Below are 18555 nucleotides of genomic sequence, written 5' to 3'. Positions count from 1 at the left end.
CTTAGGGTCATTGTTCTTCATTATTTGTATATAATGTTTTCTATTTTCCAAATGTTATTGTGATTATTTCGACTCCAGATATGAACAGGCCAAAGCCAATTTGTTCATGTGTCATCACTGGCTTTTTGAAATTTTTGGTTGGTATCAATAGCTATAAATACAACTTGACCCTTGAACACCCCAGGCTTAAACTGTGCAGATCCACTTATACGTGGATTTTCTTCTGCCTCTGCCACCCCTGAGACAGGAAGACCAAACCCTCTCTTCCTCCTCCTCAGCCTGCTCAGTGTGAAGACAAGAGGATGAAGACTTATGATGATCCTCTTTCACTTAAGGCATGGTAAATCTATTTTCTCTTCCTTATGATTTTCCTAATAACATTTTTCTTTTCTTTAGCTTAACTTATTACGAGAATATAGTATATAATACATATACAAAATATATGTTAATCAACTGTGTTTGTTATTGGCAAAGCTTTCAGTCAAGAGTAGGCTGTTAGTAGTTACATTTTGGGGCAGTATGTACAAAGGTTATACATACCAACCTGTGCAAGATGGTGAGACCCTGTCTCTACCAAAAAAAAAAAAAAAAAATTTAGCTGGGCATGGTGGTATGTGTCAGTGGTCCCAGCTACTCAGGAGGCTGAGGTGGGAGGATTGCTTGAGCCCAGGAGTTCAAGGATATAGTGAGCTAGGATCATGCCATTGCAGTCCAGCCTGGGTGACAGAGAGACTCTGTGTCTATTAAAAAAAAAAAAAAGTCATACGTGGATTTTTGACTGTGTGGAGGTTGGTGCTCCTAAGGTCAACTACAGTTACACGGAACTGGGAGAGCTATAGGCTTTTTCCCCTCTCCTTCCTCTACAGCCTGAACATCCTTGCTACCAGGTAACATGTCAAAATGAAAGGAAGCCCCAGACCAAATTCTGACATGTGCTCAGGCACTTATTAGAAACAGATCGTGAAAGTGTCTATATAACTTGTTCTGTAAGCTGGATGAATTCCCCACTTTCGGAAATTGTAGGTGCTTTGCCACCTTTGCGTGAAAGAAGCTGTGTGAATGAATCAGGACTCAGTTATCCATACAGTTGGCAGGAGGAAATTGGAAAATTTCCAATTATCAACTAGTTCCAGGAATGTTTAGGAATCATGCTTTTTGTACTATCCTCCTGCCCACCTCCTTTTTTTTCTTCTTGGTACACTGGACAGGGTATCTTTAAAGTATTTTAGCCAATCTCGTATCTTGATTTCCACTAATATTATAAATGAAAACTCATTTTTAATACTCTTGCTCTGCCTAGCAGAGGAAAAGGTAAACCCTCTCTGGTAGAAGATATCATCATCTGTAGACTCTACCATTTTTTAAGTAAACAATGTTCAGCATTCATTCAAAAATTCTTAGAAATATCAGGCTGGGCACCGTGGCTCACATCTGTAATCCCAGCACTTTGGGAGGCTGAGGCAGGTGGATTACCTGAGGTCAGGAGTCCAAGAGCAGCCTGGCCAACATGGTGAAACTCCATCTTTACTAAAAATACAAAAATTAGCTGGGCATGGTGGCGGATGCCTGTAGTCCCAGCTACTCAGGAGGCTGAGGCAGGAAAATCTGGCAGGCGGAGTTTGCAGTGAGCCGAGATGGTGCCACTGCACTCCAGCCTGGGTGACAGAGCGAGACTCTGTCTCAAAACAAACAAAAAAAAGTTCTTAGAAATATCAAAATTTAGCTGGGCATGGTGGCGAATGCCTGTAATCCCAGCTACTCGGGAGGCTGAGAGAGGAGAATTGTTTGAACCTGGGAGGCAGAGGTTGTGGTGAGCCGAGATCATGCCATTGCACTCCAGCTTGGGCAACAAGAGTGAAACTTCGTCTCAAAAAAAAAAAAAAATAAAATAAAAAAAATCAAAAAAAGCCAAGAGAGGGGAAAAAACCCAAATAAACAATAGCAATAGGTCCACAGGTGATCCAGATGTTGAAGTTAACAGATAATGAGGTTTAAAGTAACTATGATTAATAAAAATAAATAAATAGGCAAGGTGCGGTGGCTCACACCTGTAATCCCAGCACTTTGGGAGGCCCAGGCAGATGGATCACGAGGTCAGGAGATCAAGACCATCCTGGCTAACATCGTGAAACCCCATCTCTACTAAAAATACAAAAATTAGCTGGGTGTGGTGGTGCTCGCCTGTAATCTCAGCTACTCCAGACGCTGAAGCAGGAGAATCACTTGAACCTGGGAGGCAGAGATTGCAATAAGCCGAGATCCCGCCACTGCACTCCAGCCTGGCAACATAGTGAGACTCTGTCTCAAAAAAATAAAAATAAATAAATAAATAAATAAATAAATAAATAAATAAATAAAAAGGGATAGCAGATAAAAAGATGGAGAATTTCTTACCCTTTAAAGAACTGAAATCTAAAAAAGAATGAAGTTGAAATTCTAAAGCCAATGTACATTACCATTATAACAGTATTACATTTTTAGAAAGTTCTTGCTGAGGTGAGCTGAGACAACATAGTTGTACTTTTGTGGGGTAACAATCTTGCTACTCCTTAGCTAGGAGCTAAGGAGGCTCCTAAATGCCTACAGCCACTGTGGACGTTCAGACCCAAGCAGTCACATACTGATGAACTGAAGCCATTGCAAGGAAGCTGTGAGGGTTACATGACATCCTCAGAATGCATAGATGAGCCAGCAAAATGAGGTCTGCTTCCAAACTTGGGATTTAGCTACCATAGGCAGCAATGTTGTTATGTAATTTAAGGGAACTTGGCAATAAATGAAATAACGGTTAATCTATAATTTCTCCAAATCACTGATCCTTAAAGTAGGGTTCAGGCAGACCAGAGTATGTAGACAATCTCCTAGGTTTTAGGGAGGAAATGTTAAAACTTATGCTTATGTTTAACTCATGTTTGAAATGCCTTTATATTTATTTTACACCATGTACTTAGTATGTTGGTATTGTAGAATATATTAACTTATAAAGAATAGATATGCATCTTTTGGAAGTAAGTTTAAATTTTTTTTAAATTTCTGGCCAAAGTTTGGAGACTTTTTTTTTTTTTGAGGCGGAGTCTCGCTCTGTCGTCCAGGCTGGAGTGCAGAGGGATGATCTCCTCTCACTGCAAGCTCCGCCTCCCGGGTTCACGCCATTCTCCTACCTCAGCCTCCGGAGTAGCTAGGATTACAGGTGCCTGTCACTATGACAGGGTAGTTTTTTGTGTTTTTAGTAGAGACAGGGTTTCACCGTGTTAGCCACGATGGTCTCAATCTCCTGACCTCGTGATCCGCCCGACTCGGCCTCCCAAAGTGCTGGGATTACAGGCGTGAGCCACCGCGCCCGGCCCCTAGATCATTTTTTTCTAAACCGACATATTTATTTACTAAATTCCATGTTGCATCTACTAAATCATGAATAAAATCTTACCACAGTTGGTTAATATCTGAATTTGGAGTTGCATTTGTTTCCTCAGTTTTCTTCATCTATAAATCCTTGGCACTCAGCTGTTTCGTGAACTAGGGTAAAATGGCAATCTCATTTGCAGACAATAAAATAGTTTTCTCAAAGTTAAGTTATTTCCCATAAATTTTTATTAAATCTTTGATTATTGTTATTATTTGTTTTATAGTGCATTAGTAACAATAAAACAGATGAATAAGTAGAGAATTGGTAATAAAAGAAACATCAAGGTATAGTTTTTTTATAGCTTGTCTGCTTTCTTTTTTTTTTTTTTTTTACAGATACATGCTCCTAAAATAGTTTTTTCAAAGTTAAGTTATTTCCCATACATTTTTATTAAACCTTTGCTTATTGCTATTATTTTTTTTCTAGTGTGTTAGTAACAATAAAACAGATGAATAAGTAGATAATTAGTAATAAAAGAAACATCAAGGTATAGTTTTTTTAATAGCTTGTCTGCTTTTTTTTTTACAGATACATGCTCTTGTGATTTTTTAATTGCAGATGTATAATATATTTATTATAATATATTTATTCTTACCTTTTTTGATGGAATTACATTTATCAGGTAAAGGTTTGGTAAGGTCACTCTGACCCCCAAGATATGCTGATGCCTGGAAAAACTTGTGAAGATTATTTTATTTTATGGCTCCGTTATCTGGTATCTGTTAATAGCACTTGGAAGAATAACAAATTATTTATGCACAAACAAACTGATAGTTGTAAAAGCAGATTTTGAGAGTAGATGAGGGAAGGAAGTAAAGGCCTGAGACAGCTAAAGAAGTGAGAAAGTCCATTAAAAGGTACAGAAAATAAACTTCCTCCTACCTCCCAATTTTGCCGGAGGCAGACCCTGCAACTGAGAGTCTTAAGAGTTGGAAGAAAACTCAGAAGTCATTTAGCCCCACTGTGACTGACGGGATTCTGAAAACATGGGACTTACAGTATTAAAACCAGGAAAGGCCCAGCAAGCCAGGATGAGTTGGTCATGCCTCCTAACTTCTGCAAGTATACCTTTTGACATGATCACATATGCTATTATTGTTCCCAATTTACAGATGAGGTTGGGTGGTCAGCCAAGCCTCTGTTAGAATATTCTCAGTGATGGAAAACTAGATAGTGTAGATAGTGGTTCTACTAGATGCTTCTGCCTCAAAATGAAATATTTTCCCCTCTCATTTACATGCATTGGTCCTTTTTATATGAAAATCACATAGGACTTCTATTTGGTAAGTCTAGAAAATCAACTTGCTGAGAGGTCCAAAAAATAAATAAATAAATAAATCAACAACAACCATACCCCTTCTTCCCTCCAACTCAAGTATATTCGTTTCCCATCCAAGTACTAACCAGGCCTGACCCTGTTGAGTTTCCAAGATCACATAAGATCGGGTGTGTTCAGGGTGATATGGCCATAGACTTCATATTCATTACCATTTAGCCCAGCACACAGTACTTGTGCTAGGCCCAGGAGGGGATCTGAAAAAGAGCATGGACAAATGAACAAATCTAGAAAGACTATTTGATAAATGTGTCTAAACGTGGTAGCCCAAAATAGTGCCTCTTTGGGAATGAAAGTGTAATATGCGATGCATACAAGAAATAGAGGTGTGGATAACTCAGTCCAGACTGTAGCAAGCTATTTGCTATAGTCTGCTGTAAGTTGCTATAGTTTGTCCAATCAGTCATACTTGACAAGTTAATTCAAATTGGCTTGATTATGTGGACATCTTCAGCTCAAAGGGTAAATGACAAATTTATTCAAAGAGACAAAATTGTACTGTAAATATAGTATTACAACGATAGTTTTGAAGATCGGACATGGTGGCTTTCACCTGTAATCCCAGCACTTTGGGAGGCTGAGGTGGGTGGATCCCTTGAGCCCAGGAGTTCAAGACCAGTCTGGGCAACATAGCGAAACCCTCTCTCCACTAAAAATACGAAAAATTAGCCAGGCTTGATGGCATGCACCTGTGGTCCCAGCTATGTGGGAGGTTGAGGTGAGATAATCACTGGCACCTGGGAAGTTAAGGCTGCAGTGAGCCATGATCACGGCACTCTACTCCAGCCTCAGTGATAGGAGTGAGATTCTGTCTCAATAAAGAAAAAAAAAAAAAAGATAATACTGAGGGGGAGGAAGGAAAAACTCAAGGGAAGCCACAGCTACCATTACAATTATAATCCATATTCACTAACTATCATTACTAACAAGGATATAAAACCAATTATGGTTAAATGTGCTTAAGGTGCTAAATTTAGCAGGTGTGCAATGACATTGCAATGCAGAATAAAACAGAAACCTGGAGTGATTTTTGCAATGCAAAGTAAAGAAGAGAGACTACAATTAATATTAAAAATACAATTAATTTAGGTTGGAGTGGGCAATCGCTTTACTTAGTATTAGCCTGAAATGTACTTTAAGATAAAAATAATCTGACTCTTCTTTCTTTCCTTTTTTTGGATTAGGTTTCTGCAGAGGCCAAATATACCAGATGACTGTGAAATGTTCACCTTAATTTGCATGCCTAAGTATAGTCTTGGGTATTAGAAATGAGAAAAAATGAAATGTAACTGATCAAGTGTAAGGGAATACATCCTGATTAAGAGAATAGAATCAATTTTTGGAAATCTAGGAGTAAATGCTCTGTGTCAATAGAAACAAATTTAAGCTTACATCATCATGGCCAGCAGATTTTGAAAATTTCTACTGATAATTCTATAACATAAGTTTAACCTGCTTTCTGACTTTTTTTTTAATGCAAAAGGTTGTTTAATTGACTTGTCTAAATCTGTCAGGTATTTTGGAGGTTCATATGCATGAACTTGAAATTAAAAGCCAAAACCAGAAAACAGCATGCTATGCACATGGAAAGTAAATAGATAGCATATAATTTTTGAATTTGGCTTGGAAGCATTTAAAGTGATAGTTATCACTAGTGCCAGGTATTTTTGATATCATGTAATTTTTCAAAGTGATATCTAAATGTGGCTCTTGTTCCTGAAATCTTAGCCAGTTATGGACCAAAAAATGCAGTTTTTAAATAAAGTAATAAAATTGGCATAGCTTTTTTTGTTTTTGTTTTTTTGAGATGGAGTTTCGCTCTGTCCCCCAGGCTGGAGTGCAGTGGCGCAATCTCGGCTCACTGCAAGCTTTGCCTCCCAGGTTCACGCTATTCTCCTGCCTCAGCCTCCCAGGTAGCTGGGACTACAGGCACCTGCCACCACGCCCGGCTAATTTTTTGTATTTTTAGTAGAGACGGGGTTTCACCATATGAGCCAGGATGGTCTTGATCTCCTGACCTCATGATCCGCCCGCCTCGGCCTCTCAAAGTGTTGGGATTGCAGGCGTGAGCCACTGCAACCAACTGATACTTTACATATACAGAATATTTTAGACAATGGATTTTTATTTTGATTAAAAGTGCTATAGACATAAAAAATAATAAAACCTCTTGGGTTTGAGTGTCAAGAAATTAAAAAATACATACCATTACATTTCCACACTATTTAAAGTGCAACTGACAAACTGCCCCATCTTAGAGTATCTTCCCAAGAGGAAAGAGGGTGAGTACCAGAGTAAAGAATAAATAGAGTTAATTAAAGGAAGTGGGTAATATTGTTACTTTTCATGATTAGTTAGCCTAAGAAGCAAGAGACCTCGCTGAACTTTAGAGGGTTCCTTAAAATAAATTTCTGGTCTTTTTGTTGAACACATCTGGATCTCTCTGTTGTCGCTAAGATTTTTTTTTTTTTTTTCAAATCTCATCCATCTTCCTCTGGTCTTGTCTCCTGATTGTATTTTAGCAGTGTAGAGGAGATGCTATGTTCACTTCTCTACTTCTTTCCAAAGAAATTTTCTTTTTTCTTTTTCTTTGAAAATAAGAAAACATCTTTCATTGGCTGGGGCAGGTTTTTAGGGTGGAGATAGCATTAGGTTGCTTTCAGATTTTTAATATTATTATTATTATTATTATTATTATTATTTTGGAGACAGAGTCTCGCTCTGTTGCCCAGACTGGAGTGCAGTGGCATGATCTTGGCTCACTGCAACCTCCGCCTCCGGATTTAAGTGATTCTCCTGCCTCAGCCTCTGGAGTTGCTGGGCTTACAAGCATGTGCCATCATGCTTGACTAATTTTTGTATTTTTAGTAGAGACAGGGTTTCACCATGTTGGCCAGGGTGGTCTCCTATTCCTGACTTCAGGTGATCCATCTGCCTTAGCCTCCCAAAGTGCTGGGATTACAGGAGTGAGCCACCGCGACCTACCTGATTGTTTTATTTTGTATTCTTGCTATTAGAATTATTCCATATATCAACACAGCTGGTCTTATTACAGTAATTTTGATATTTTAAACACATCAGTGATGCTAAGGAACATCACTGAATGTTGACATGTCTGTGAAAGCCTTTATATGGAAACTAAGATATCTTTGTTAGGAATGGGGAAACAAAAGGTCAATGTGATAATAATGTATCATAATGTCTGAACTTAGTCACTGTAAATCTCTGTCAGATTAGGATGTATGTGCAGTATATGTTAATTATGGAAATGCATTCTGCCTTATACATGCAGAATTATACCTTAGAGAACTTCTCCCCAAGCTTTTTGCTAACCAAATCATCTTTTCAACTATATACAGGTAGTTGAAATTCCATCTCTTCAATATTTTATGAGAGAGTGTGTTGACTTGAAGTTAGAAATGGCAAATTCCCTTCCAAACCTGGTTTTCTGCTCTTACTCTATCTCTAAACTAAACAGATTGGATTTGCACTTATTCGGGTCTAGGTAAGTCACTAAATAAGGATAACCAGTTATGTAGGATGTTATTCACGAGTATAGGATATTGACCAATTCAAAAACCCAAGCAGTGAACATGGATGAGATTTTTAAAATAAAAACCAACCAGTCAGAACAGTTATTTCTTGTGTTTAAATTTCAGATGAACTCTGAAAATTGTTTACAAAAGTAGATTCTTAAATTTATAACAAAGTATAAAACTAAAGACTATGACAGTCAATATAAGCATATATCCTTTCCAAATATCACAAACAAGAAACAAAAATAAATACTTTTAAAGAAATTTTAAAGTTCTTCGCTGATATACTGGTTTCTTATTCAGCTCAGATATTTTATCAGACTAAGATATATACTTTAACCAAATATATAAACCAATTTAAGAGGAATTTAGGAGCATATTGCTTTTGACATACTTATTGTAAGTTAATGGTCATTTCACTACTATTATCCATTCCAAAGGTGGTTACACCTTTAGAAACAAACTTTCGTTTTTTTTTTTTTTTTTTTGAGACAGAGTCTTGCTCTGTCACCCAGGCTGGAGTGCAGTGTCACGATCTCGGCTCGCTGCAACCTCCGCCTGTCGAGTTCAAACAATTCTCCTGCCTCAGCCTCCTGAGTAGCTGGGACTACAGGCGCATGCCACCACACCCGGCTAATTTTTTGTATTTTTAGTAGAGACGGGGTTTCACCATATGAGCCAGGATGGTCTTGATCTCTTGACTTCGTGGTCCGTCCGCCTTGGCCTCCCAAAGTGCTGGGATTACAGGCGTGAGCCACCACGCCCGGCCAGAAACAAACTTTCAAGGAAGCTCATCACGTGGTGGTGGCCAAATCTTAACTTTTGCCCCTGAGTTAAATCTTAGCGTTCTTTGTGTCTGTGTTTGTAAAATGTAAGATTTGGAATTTTCTTTTCATGTAACTGATTTTTCATTCCTTTATACAACGCTCAATATTCATGAGCACGTACCATGTGCCAAACACAGCACAATTTGTACTAGATTAAAATTCAGAGGACTAAAATTAACCACAACCATAACAAATTACTTAACATCAAAGGCTTCCATTTAATAACAGAGAGGAAAGATATGGACAAGGTGTTGTGCTCAGCATTTTTGGTATGCATATCACTCAATCTTCACAACAACCACATGTAAAAGGTAGAAGTGTAACCCATTGTACAGATGAAGTAACTTAATAACTTGCCAAAGAGCACCCAGTTAGTGAAAGGCAGGATCAGAAATATGGTCCAGCACTGTCTACTCTAAACCTGGTTTTTAATGACCTTCTTGGTGCTGCATCTCACAGGGAAGAGACAGTGAGCTCCGTGGAGGGAGCTGGTGTCACCAAGGAGGCGGTATTTCAAGTGGTTCTCTAAATAACCTGTTATCAGGCAGTTGAAGCAGGAAAGAATGTTGGTCAGGGAAGTGGAGCACAGAGAAGTGTATTATAGGCAGGTTGTGTGGAGCAGGTCCAAAAGTGTGAAAGAGAATAGTATGTTTGCCAAAATGCTGGTGCTACGAAGGTAGGCAGAAGTGCCCTTGCAGAAGGCCTGGATACCATCTAAATTTCATCCTTTAGTTAGACACTGGGATAAAAGTAGGAGTGCAGTAGGGGTGGGGCCTTAAATAATTTTAAGCAAGGAGCGAGTTATTGGATTTGTGCTTTAAAAGGTAACTGGTAGAGAAGTGTGGAAAGTGGATGGAAGGAGGCAGTGGTGGTGCTGGCCGTGGTACAACTAGAGGCAGGGAGCCCACTGCCTTGTTCTCCATGAATGATGATCAGGCTATCACCAAAGGCTGAGAGAAGTGGTGGTCTGAGTCTTAATGCACAGTTGAATGTAGAGAGGAAAGGAGGTATATGATGCTCAGATTTCTGAATTAGGGAACTGGAAGGATGGTGCCCATTCCTTGATGGAACTCTAAAAGGAACAGGTGAGGGTGAAGAGGTAATGCATTCCATTCTGCATGTGATGAGCTTGGTGGCTATGTGCCATTCCATTGGGAGATTGTCAAGAGGTAGTTAGGTATATCTGGGGTGTCATTATTTCATTAACAGTCCCACTCAAGAGCCCCCCCTTTATCTTTGCTCTGCCTTTTTTTTTTTTTTTTTTTTTTTGAGGTAGAGTCTCACTGCCACACCCAAGCTGGAGTGCAATGGCGCGATATCGACTCATTGCAACCTCTGCCTCCTAGGTTCAAGCGGTTCTCCTACCCCAGCCTCCCGAGTAGCTGGGACTACAGGTGTGTGCCACCACGCCTGGCTGAGTTTTGTATTTTTAGTAGAGACAGGGTTTCACCATATTGGCCAGGCTGGTCTCAAACTCCTGACCTCAAGTGATCCACCTGCCTTGGCCTCCCAAAGGGCTGGGATTACAGGCGTGAGTCGTCGCGCCAGGCCTGCCCTGCCTGTCTTATCAGTCACCAAGACCTGTCACTTCTGCCTCCCCTCCCTCTCTCTCTCCCTCCCTCCCTTCCTTCCTTGTTTCCTTTTCTTCCTTCCTTCTCTCCTTCCTTCCCTTTATTTTTTTCTCTCTGCTTGTCTCTCTCTTCCCTTCTTCCCCTTTTCCCCCCTCCCTCCCTATTTCCCTCCCTCCCTCTCCCCGTCTTTCTCTTTCTGCCTTCCTTTTTCTTTCTCTCTCTTTCTTTATCCTTCCTTTCTCTCCCCTTCCCTTCCCATTTTCCTTTTCTTTCTTCCTTTCTTTCCTTTTTCTTTCTTTCTCTCTCTTTCTTTTCTCTCTTTTTCTTTTCTTTCTTTCTTTCTTTCTTTTTCTTTCTTTCTTTCTTTCTTTCTTTCTTTCTTTCTTTCTTTCTTTCTTTCTTTCTTTTTTCTTTTTTCTTTTTCTTTCTCATCCTTCCTTCCTTTCTCTCCCCTTCCCTTCCCCCTTTCCTTCCTTCCTTCCTTCCTCCCTCCTTCCCTTCCTCTTGCTTTGTCTCTCTCGACAAGGTCTCACCCTGGAGTGACTGGCACAATCACAGCTCACTAAAGCCTCAACCTCTCAGGCTCTAGTGATCCTCCAACCTCAGCCTCCTGAGTAGCTGGTACTACAGGTGCACACCACCACACCCAGCTAATTTAAAAAATTTTTTGTACAGACAAGGTCTCCCTATGTTGCCTGTGCTGTTCTCAAACTCCTAGACTCAAGTGATTCTCCCACCTCGGCCTCCCAAAGTTTTGGGATTACAGGCATGAGTCATCTACTTCCTTAATGTTTCTTAAATCTCCACTTAAATAAATCTCTGAGTTGGTCATTTGGATTGGTGTGTGCAATGCCCTGCCCCATAGCTATGAGCACCTTAGGGTTTCTACTAGGCCCTTCAGAATCAGACTCAGGCATGTATCTTTAGCTTTGTCTCTAGCCACACCACTCTGCAGAGCCTTCACTCCAGCTATACTGAAGCAGCCACAGTTTGCAAGAGATTATGCTTACTTCTGTTTTGAAGCACGAAGACATGTGTACAGTCCCCACCACATGCCAGGATGCACACCAGGAGAGGCAATGATGAGTAATATAGGGCTGACTTCCCAGGAGCGCCTAGTAGAGAATTAGAAGACTGTGACTCAGCAGAGTCATATTCATGTCCATTCATTGAAGTTCATTGACAGCAAAAAGCCAGGCCTCTGGATGTTCATTTAAATTAAGTAGTCAATATCCTAATTTAGTGACTCGCAGAGAATCTGGTGGGTTTTTTAATCATCACATAAAATAGGTGGTTCATATACTCATGTTGAGGCAGGAGAACAGGGTCTGGAGGCAGGGAAACTAAGGACTTCCTTGAACTAAATTGAAAGGAAAACCTTAACTTTCCACGCGTAACAAAAGGACCAGAGGCTACCTTTGACCTTTTCGGCCTAGCAGATGGGAAATTGGCTGTCTGCAACAGATCGGACTGATTGCAGGTCCAGTCTTCATTTGCAACTTTGTAACTTCACTCCAGCCTCTGAATGGTTGTTGTTCACAACTAATCAGACTGTGGGCGAGTCTTCGTTTGCCTAGAAGTATAACTTTGTAACTTCATCCCAACCTCTGATTGGTTGCTTTTTGTAACCAATCAGATGTTTGCACAGGAGTGTTACCTTTATATCTTCATTTCAGCCTCTGGTTGGCTGCTTTCTGCAACCAATCAGACTGATTGCGGGCTACCACTTCATTTACCTGAGGTGAGCATGAAGTTGCCAATGGGAAACTTCTTGGGGGTATTTGGACCCAAGAGGATTCTGTATCCGGGCCCTTGAGCCGCTCCTCCGCCCGCTCCCCCGCCCGCTCCCGTAATGTGGAGTGTACTGTCGTTTTCAATAAATCCCTGCTTTCGTTCTTTTGTTGCTTCGCGGGGGGTTTTGTTCAATTCTTTGTTCAAAACGCCGAGAACCTGGACAACTTGCAGTCACGATCCTCTACTGGTGACAATATTGTTTTATTTTACTGAGATTCCATGTATCAGTGTTCGACACAAAAATCATTTAGTCATGTGCTGCCATAAATAACTATAAAGAAAGTCTATGTGTGCCAATTTCACTTATCCTGGCCTGGATCTCACTGTAGTAGATAAAATGTGAGGAAGAAACAGTAGCAGAGAGAGGCTGGAATTAGTAAAAATTTAAGAGTAATTCCATCCATTATGTATGCCATAATAGGCCCTATATGTGAAAAGTTAAAGGAGCTTATTTAATTATGGAGGAAACTATTATATAAGTAAGTAAAAACAATTTATAATAAAATATTCTTTATGCTCAGAATTTAAAAAATAGCTGTAGACTGGAAAACCTGCAATTGCCTCATTACCATCGAATACATAGAAAGTCAAATCACTTATGGACAGAAACAGACTTGAAAATTTCAGCTGAGAAAACATTTTATAATAAAATAAACATTTTATTCAGCACAGACAAAACAAAACAAAAAAATCTTTAAAATGGACTTTTTGTTAAAGGTAGCCGTTTCACAGTCAAAATTATCCCAGAGAATTGTTTATGTTAAAAACAGGCTGAGAATAGTTTGACCTCTGATCACCAAAAAACCTGGAGGATAAACATTCATCTTGTCAAGATATCTCTGGAAAATCGCTGCGCTGCTTCAAAGAATTAGAACAAAGGTAAATAGCATCTGCCACCCAAATCTTGCTGAATAGAGTGATTTATCTTCGGGCCTGCTAGCCGGCGACAGGAGCGCACCTCCTCCCTTCTCCTAGCTGTCCCGGGTTTATTCATTCCCTGAGCCTGAATCCTGATAAGGGAGCAGAGTGTAGGGTTTAAGACCTCGGGCCCCAGAATACACCACTGCAATTGAATTTTGGTTCCACCTTAAGGTAAACTACGCAGCTGCTGTGAGCCTCAGTTTCCCTACCTATAGAAAGAGGATCGTAGTGGGGATTGTTGCAGGGGTTAAATGAGATTGTACGGAGCGTGGAGCAGTGCCTGGCGTGTGATAAACGTTCAACTTATGCAGGTTGTAACTGCCTGAGGAGTTTCCTTCGACGCGCCACTTGGCCTTGTCTTTCTAAATATTAGCATAATAAATATAAATGGACCCAGAACGCGAGGGGGCAGGGGCCACGTGATCGCTCCACGAAAGCCACTTGTTAGCAATAAGGCTGGAGAAGGAAAAGCCGGCGCGCCCGCGGCCCGCGCGATTTCCCGCCGCTCCCGCGTCCCCGGCGGCGGGCGGGCTCCGGGGGCGCCCGGGCCGCGGCGGCGGCGGCGGCGCGAGCTGCGCCTCCGGGCCGGTGAATCATCCCGGCAGACACCGAGAGCCGCGGCAGCAGAGAGCAGCGCTGAAACATGGCTGAAGCGGCCACGGGCTTTCTGGAGCAGCTCAAGTCCTGCATAGTTTGGTCTTGGACGTATCTGTGGACCGTGTGGTTCTTCATCGTGCTATTCCTGGTCTACATCCTGCGGGTGCCTTTGAAAATCAACGACAATTTGAGCACAGGTAAGGCCGGGGAGCCGGGCCCGCGGCGCCCACCCCTCCCCCGCCCGGGAAAGTTAGTGTAACTCGCGCGGGGCCGCGGTCGGCTGGGCGCGCGCTCGGGGACGCGCCGGGGCCCGCGCACCGGACTCCCGCGGCCACCCGCCAGCAACGCGGCGGCTTAGGCGGCTGGGCCGGGTGGCTGCGGGCGCGGGGGCGGCCGGCGGCCTTCACTGCCCCGCGGAGGAAAAGCTGCGACGCGCGCAGACCGCAAGGCGGGCCCGCCTGGCAGCCGCCCTGCCGCGTCGCTGGTGGTCGGGAGACGAAGAGGGACGGATGTCGCGGGCGAGGGAGTTCCTGGGATACCCCCTCGGGTGTCTGCACCGGAACTCCGAGGGTTCCCCGGAGTTAGACCGAGTCCTTCCTCACGCCCTCCCGGCTGTGGGTGCCGAGCGGCCGAAGTGTAGTCGGGGAGGCGCCCTCCCGCCCGGCCGCGGAGGCCCCAGGGCGGCTGCCGTTGGGTGCTCAGCGGCGAAGCCCCCCGACCCAGCCGGGCTGTCCGGGCGGCGCCCTCCGCGGCCCGGAGTTGCGCCTCCCCGAGCGTGGGGCTGTCTCTCTGGTTGGGTAGTGGGGAGAGGGGTTCCCGAAGGCACTCTTGGCAGTGTATGGATGACGTGTCAGGTCACCAAATGGATTGTCGAAGGGACCGGAGGGAAGAGGGGAAAGCTGGAATTTCTGAGGGTTTCTGTTGCAGTTTTCAGTGATCTTTGCTGGTCTCCTTTCCCTGTAAAGCTACATATGCTAAGCAAGTGCCGCGTGCCTCCCATCCTTGGTCGGTGGTAAATGCAGGAGGTAATTAGAACAGGAATTTAACAAACTTGGAGCCAGCCCACTGAGTCGTTAAAAAAACACCCGCAAAGAAAACACACGAGCCCTAACACTACAGAGAGTTCCGAAACGCAAAGTATATTTTGAGCTAAGGGTTACAATCCTTGAAATCTGGAAATTTCAAGGTAGAGTGTTTTTGTTTTTGTTTTAAATTTCAATTTCACAATACTGGGAAATTCTTACAGTCCTGAATATAGATACATATGTACACATATATTTTTTCCGTTGTTAATCTCCATACTCTGGGAGTGCAGATCTGGAAATGCATTTTCCTCAGGTGTTTAGCTGCATTAAAACGCTTTTTAAAACGCTTGAGAGAATGTACTCATTTTGTTAGGAAACTTGTACCTTTCAGATACTAAAGTATTTTGATTACTAACTTGAACTCACGTTCATATTTACATTTGTTTTGTAATATCCTTCGGGATAGTGTCCCTGGGAGGCGGATAGGATTCAGCACTCTAGAATTGTCTCACTATTTGAATAGGTGCTGCTCAGCCCTTTGGAATCTGTCATCGGAAAGACCATGGCTTTCTGGCTTTTCATCTTTTTGGATGGCTGCTTGTCACAATATTGTCTTCTTCGCTTTAAACAAATACTTCCCCAGGATACCTTCTGGTCTCAAAGTTCTATACCTTTAAGAAGTTGTTTGAATATATGTTGTAAAGGAATTATGTATTTGTTGGTAACAGTCTCAGTCTGTTTTGTGCTGCTGTAACAATACCACAGATTGGGTAATTTTTAAAGAATAGATTTCATTTCTTGTAGTTCAGGAGTCAGGGAAGTCTGAGATCAAGGGACTGGCATCTGGGGAGGTGTCATCCCTTGGTGGAAGGTGGAAGGGCAAGAGAACATGAGAAAACAAGAGGGGGCCCAATTTCACTTTTATAACAAACCTACTCCTTCAATAACAAAATTCATTCTTGAAGGCAGAGCCCTCATGACCTTGTTACCACTCGCAGGTCCCACTTTTCAACACGTTTGCACTTCGGATTAAGTTTCAAACACACTAGTTTAAAAAATATTAGTGTTTCTCCTTATTACACACTTAAAATTTTATTTCATAATATGCATTTGTATATCACATTTTCATCAGTTAGGTTAAATAATTATCCATGTATCTATGTGTAAGTGTCACATCCAGTGCTCTGTGCAGATCAGGCAAGAAGCAAAATACCTACTGGGAAAATGTGTACTTGTTAAGGAAGGTCATTGTTAGGTCTTCTCCTAGCAATTTAAATCTAGCATTTCTCGGAGATGCCTTTGTTAATTTGTGTAGGGACAGTTCTAAGAGAGAAAATATGAAGATGAACGTGCCATCCAGGCTGTACCTTGCTGGACACATGATAGAAGACCTGGTGATGCTGGACTTTTCAGTTTTGTTTCATGCTCATTTCAGTCATAAAGGAAGATAAAAGGGGAAGCACACAGGGAGCACTCACCTCTTTGCTGTTTTTATGAGAATGTAGCAGGATCTGGGGTGGGAGGAGGACTTTGGCATTAATTTTGAGACATGAAATTACAGCAACAAACCACCCCAGAACACTTTAGGTTTTTCAAAAGACAGTTGCAGACATTAGAGGCCTATTTTCTTCCCTTTTAAGTAACTGAGAAGTTGTAGTAGGAAAACTGCCAAAAGGTTGTTGTCAACTTAATTCCCTCCTTTCCTTGCCAATTCCCCTCCCCTTTGGGAAAAAGTTTCTGTACTGAAGTTATTGGCAAGGAAGGCCTAGGGAGAAAGAAGTCATTAGCCAGCACCCCTGAGAGGGGAGGCAGGAGCTAGCCTGGTCTAACTTGTCCTTGCAGGGAGGTCTAAAAGAGTTCTAATGGGACTAATTTGGCTGTTCTTCAGCCCTGTGGTGCTTACTCTTCCTGTGATGAAGGCAAGTGTGTTCCTGGAGAGGTTACTGAATCTGGAGCTGCTTTTAGGGAGTTGCAGATGGTGCAGGCCTCCCTCCCTCCTCAAGGAAGCCAAGGACACCATCACAATCAGGCAGCCAGGAGCCAGGGCTTCCAAAGGCCCAGCTGTGCACCTGTAGGGGTAAGGAATCTGGTAAAAGTATTCTGGAGTCGTTCTTGGATATCTGCTCAGTATCTTCTCAATATCTTGACCATCTGTGACAATTTTAATCCTCATTTGATCATATTTTATGGTAAATGAGCTTAACTCGATTTTTTTTTAAATTTAGATGCCTCCTAATGTACTATAACAGGTGCTATAAGAAAGATGAACGAGTTTGTAAAACCCAGGGTAAATAAGGAGTTTACAACAAGAATACAACTTGGCATATGCAAGATGGGGCTGGGCAAGACTGTGAGAGCTTCCCTTGAATTGAGCCTAAGAGGATGAGGAGAATTCCATGATTGAGGACTCGGAGGTGGACCTCCCAAACAAAGGCACAAAGCTGTGAAAGTGCAGGTCAGATCCAGAGAACTGTGAATCATGTGGAATTTAATTTAAAATAATAAAAGAAAAGGACTTTGATGAACAACCGTGCTGTTTTTAGCTCTTACATCGTGTAGTTTTCCAAGTAAAAATGCGTTGAATGCTATTTTTGAGGTATACTACTTCCCTACTCCCACCAGCTTGGCTTGTGTGATCTTCGTTGCATTGAGCCAGTGCCATTTAGGGTAGGGATATAGTTCAAAGAATTCCACAGTATTCTCTTAGACCATACAGAGAAACATTCACATAGGCAACCACATCTTGTAATGAAAATGAATTTTAAAAAAGAAAGGGGAGAAATGAACATAATAGGAATAGTACATAATGGTTAGCTTTGATAATAGGTTTTTGTTTTTGTTTGTTTGTTTTTTAAGGGAGTCTTAGTATGTTACCTAGGTTGGGCTTGAACTCCTGGGCTTAAGGGATCATCCCACCTCAGCCTCCCTAGTAGCTAGTACTACAGGTGTGTGCCACCATGCCCAGCTGCTAACTGATTTTTGAGGCTCTGCTCTTGATTTGGATATAAGAGTATTAAAATAGTTTTATGATTTACTGAAAATAGAATGAACTTTTAACAATGTTTTTAAAAGACCCCGAATAATATTACTTGTCAGTTTTCAAGAGAATTAATATCATAAAGCAATACTTTTCCAAAGGGCAGAAAATTAATTGTAGATTGGAGCGGTCATGCAGGATATTATTAAAATAGGTGAGTCTTAAAAAGTAGCACCATAACTTACTTTAAACAGTGATGTTGATGGCACTTTCTCATCTACCCTATGTTATAAAGTTTTTTGCTGCTGAATTGAAACACCTTTTCCTAAAACGGACAACTTTGCCATTTTTGCAAAAAGCAGCGTAAGTGATTTTCCAATTCTTTCTCTATTTGCTGAAAAGCAAGTTTTCAAATCTCTTTGAAATCCGTTTTCATTCTTTTTGGAAAACAAATGTAATAGCCTGACCTAGGCTTAAAGTTATTTATTTACGTATGTTTGAGACAAGGTTTCACTCTGTCACCCAGGCTGGAGTGCAGTGGTGCAATCACAGCTCACTGCAGCCT

The 18555-nt window shown here is 41.8% G+C and overlaps 1 protein-coding gene across 4 annotated transcripts in view; it reads left to right on the top strand.

Annotated features, from left to right (window-relative positions):
• Positions 1-12969: 12969 nt before the first annotated feature.
• Positions 12970-18555, top strand: part of ST7 (suppression of tumorigenicity 7) — a 279749-nt gene continuing 274163 nt past the window's right edge. For all 4 annotated transcript variants that reach the window (XM_050785116.1, XM_050785115.1, XM_050785126.1 and 1 more), the window contains exon 1: positions 12970-14185. In XM_050785116.1, coding sequence (XP_050641073.1) covers positions 14035-14185 — 151 coding nt within the window. In that variant the 5' untranslated portion in view covers positions 12970-14034. The remainder of the gene's footprint in view (positions 14186-18555) is intronic.

This window comes from Macaca thibetana, chromosome 3, assembly GCF_024542745.1.
Source record: "Macaca thibetana thibetana isolate TM-01 chromosome 3, ASM2454274v1, whole genome shotgun sequence".
Taxonomy (NCBI): Eukaryota; Metazoa; Chordata; class Mammalia; order Primates; family Cercopithecidae; genus Macaca; species Macaca thibetana.
The sequence above is the reverse complement of the archived record's forward strand: the minus strand, read 5'-3'. Positions and strand labels throughout refer to the sequence as shown.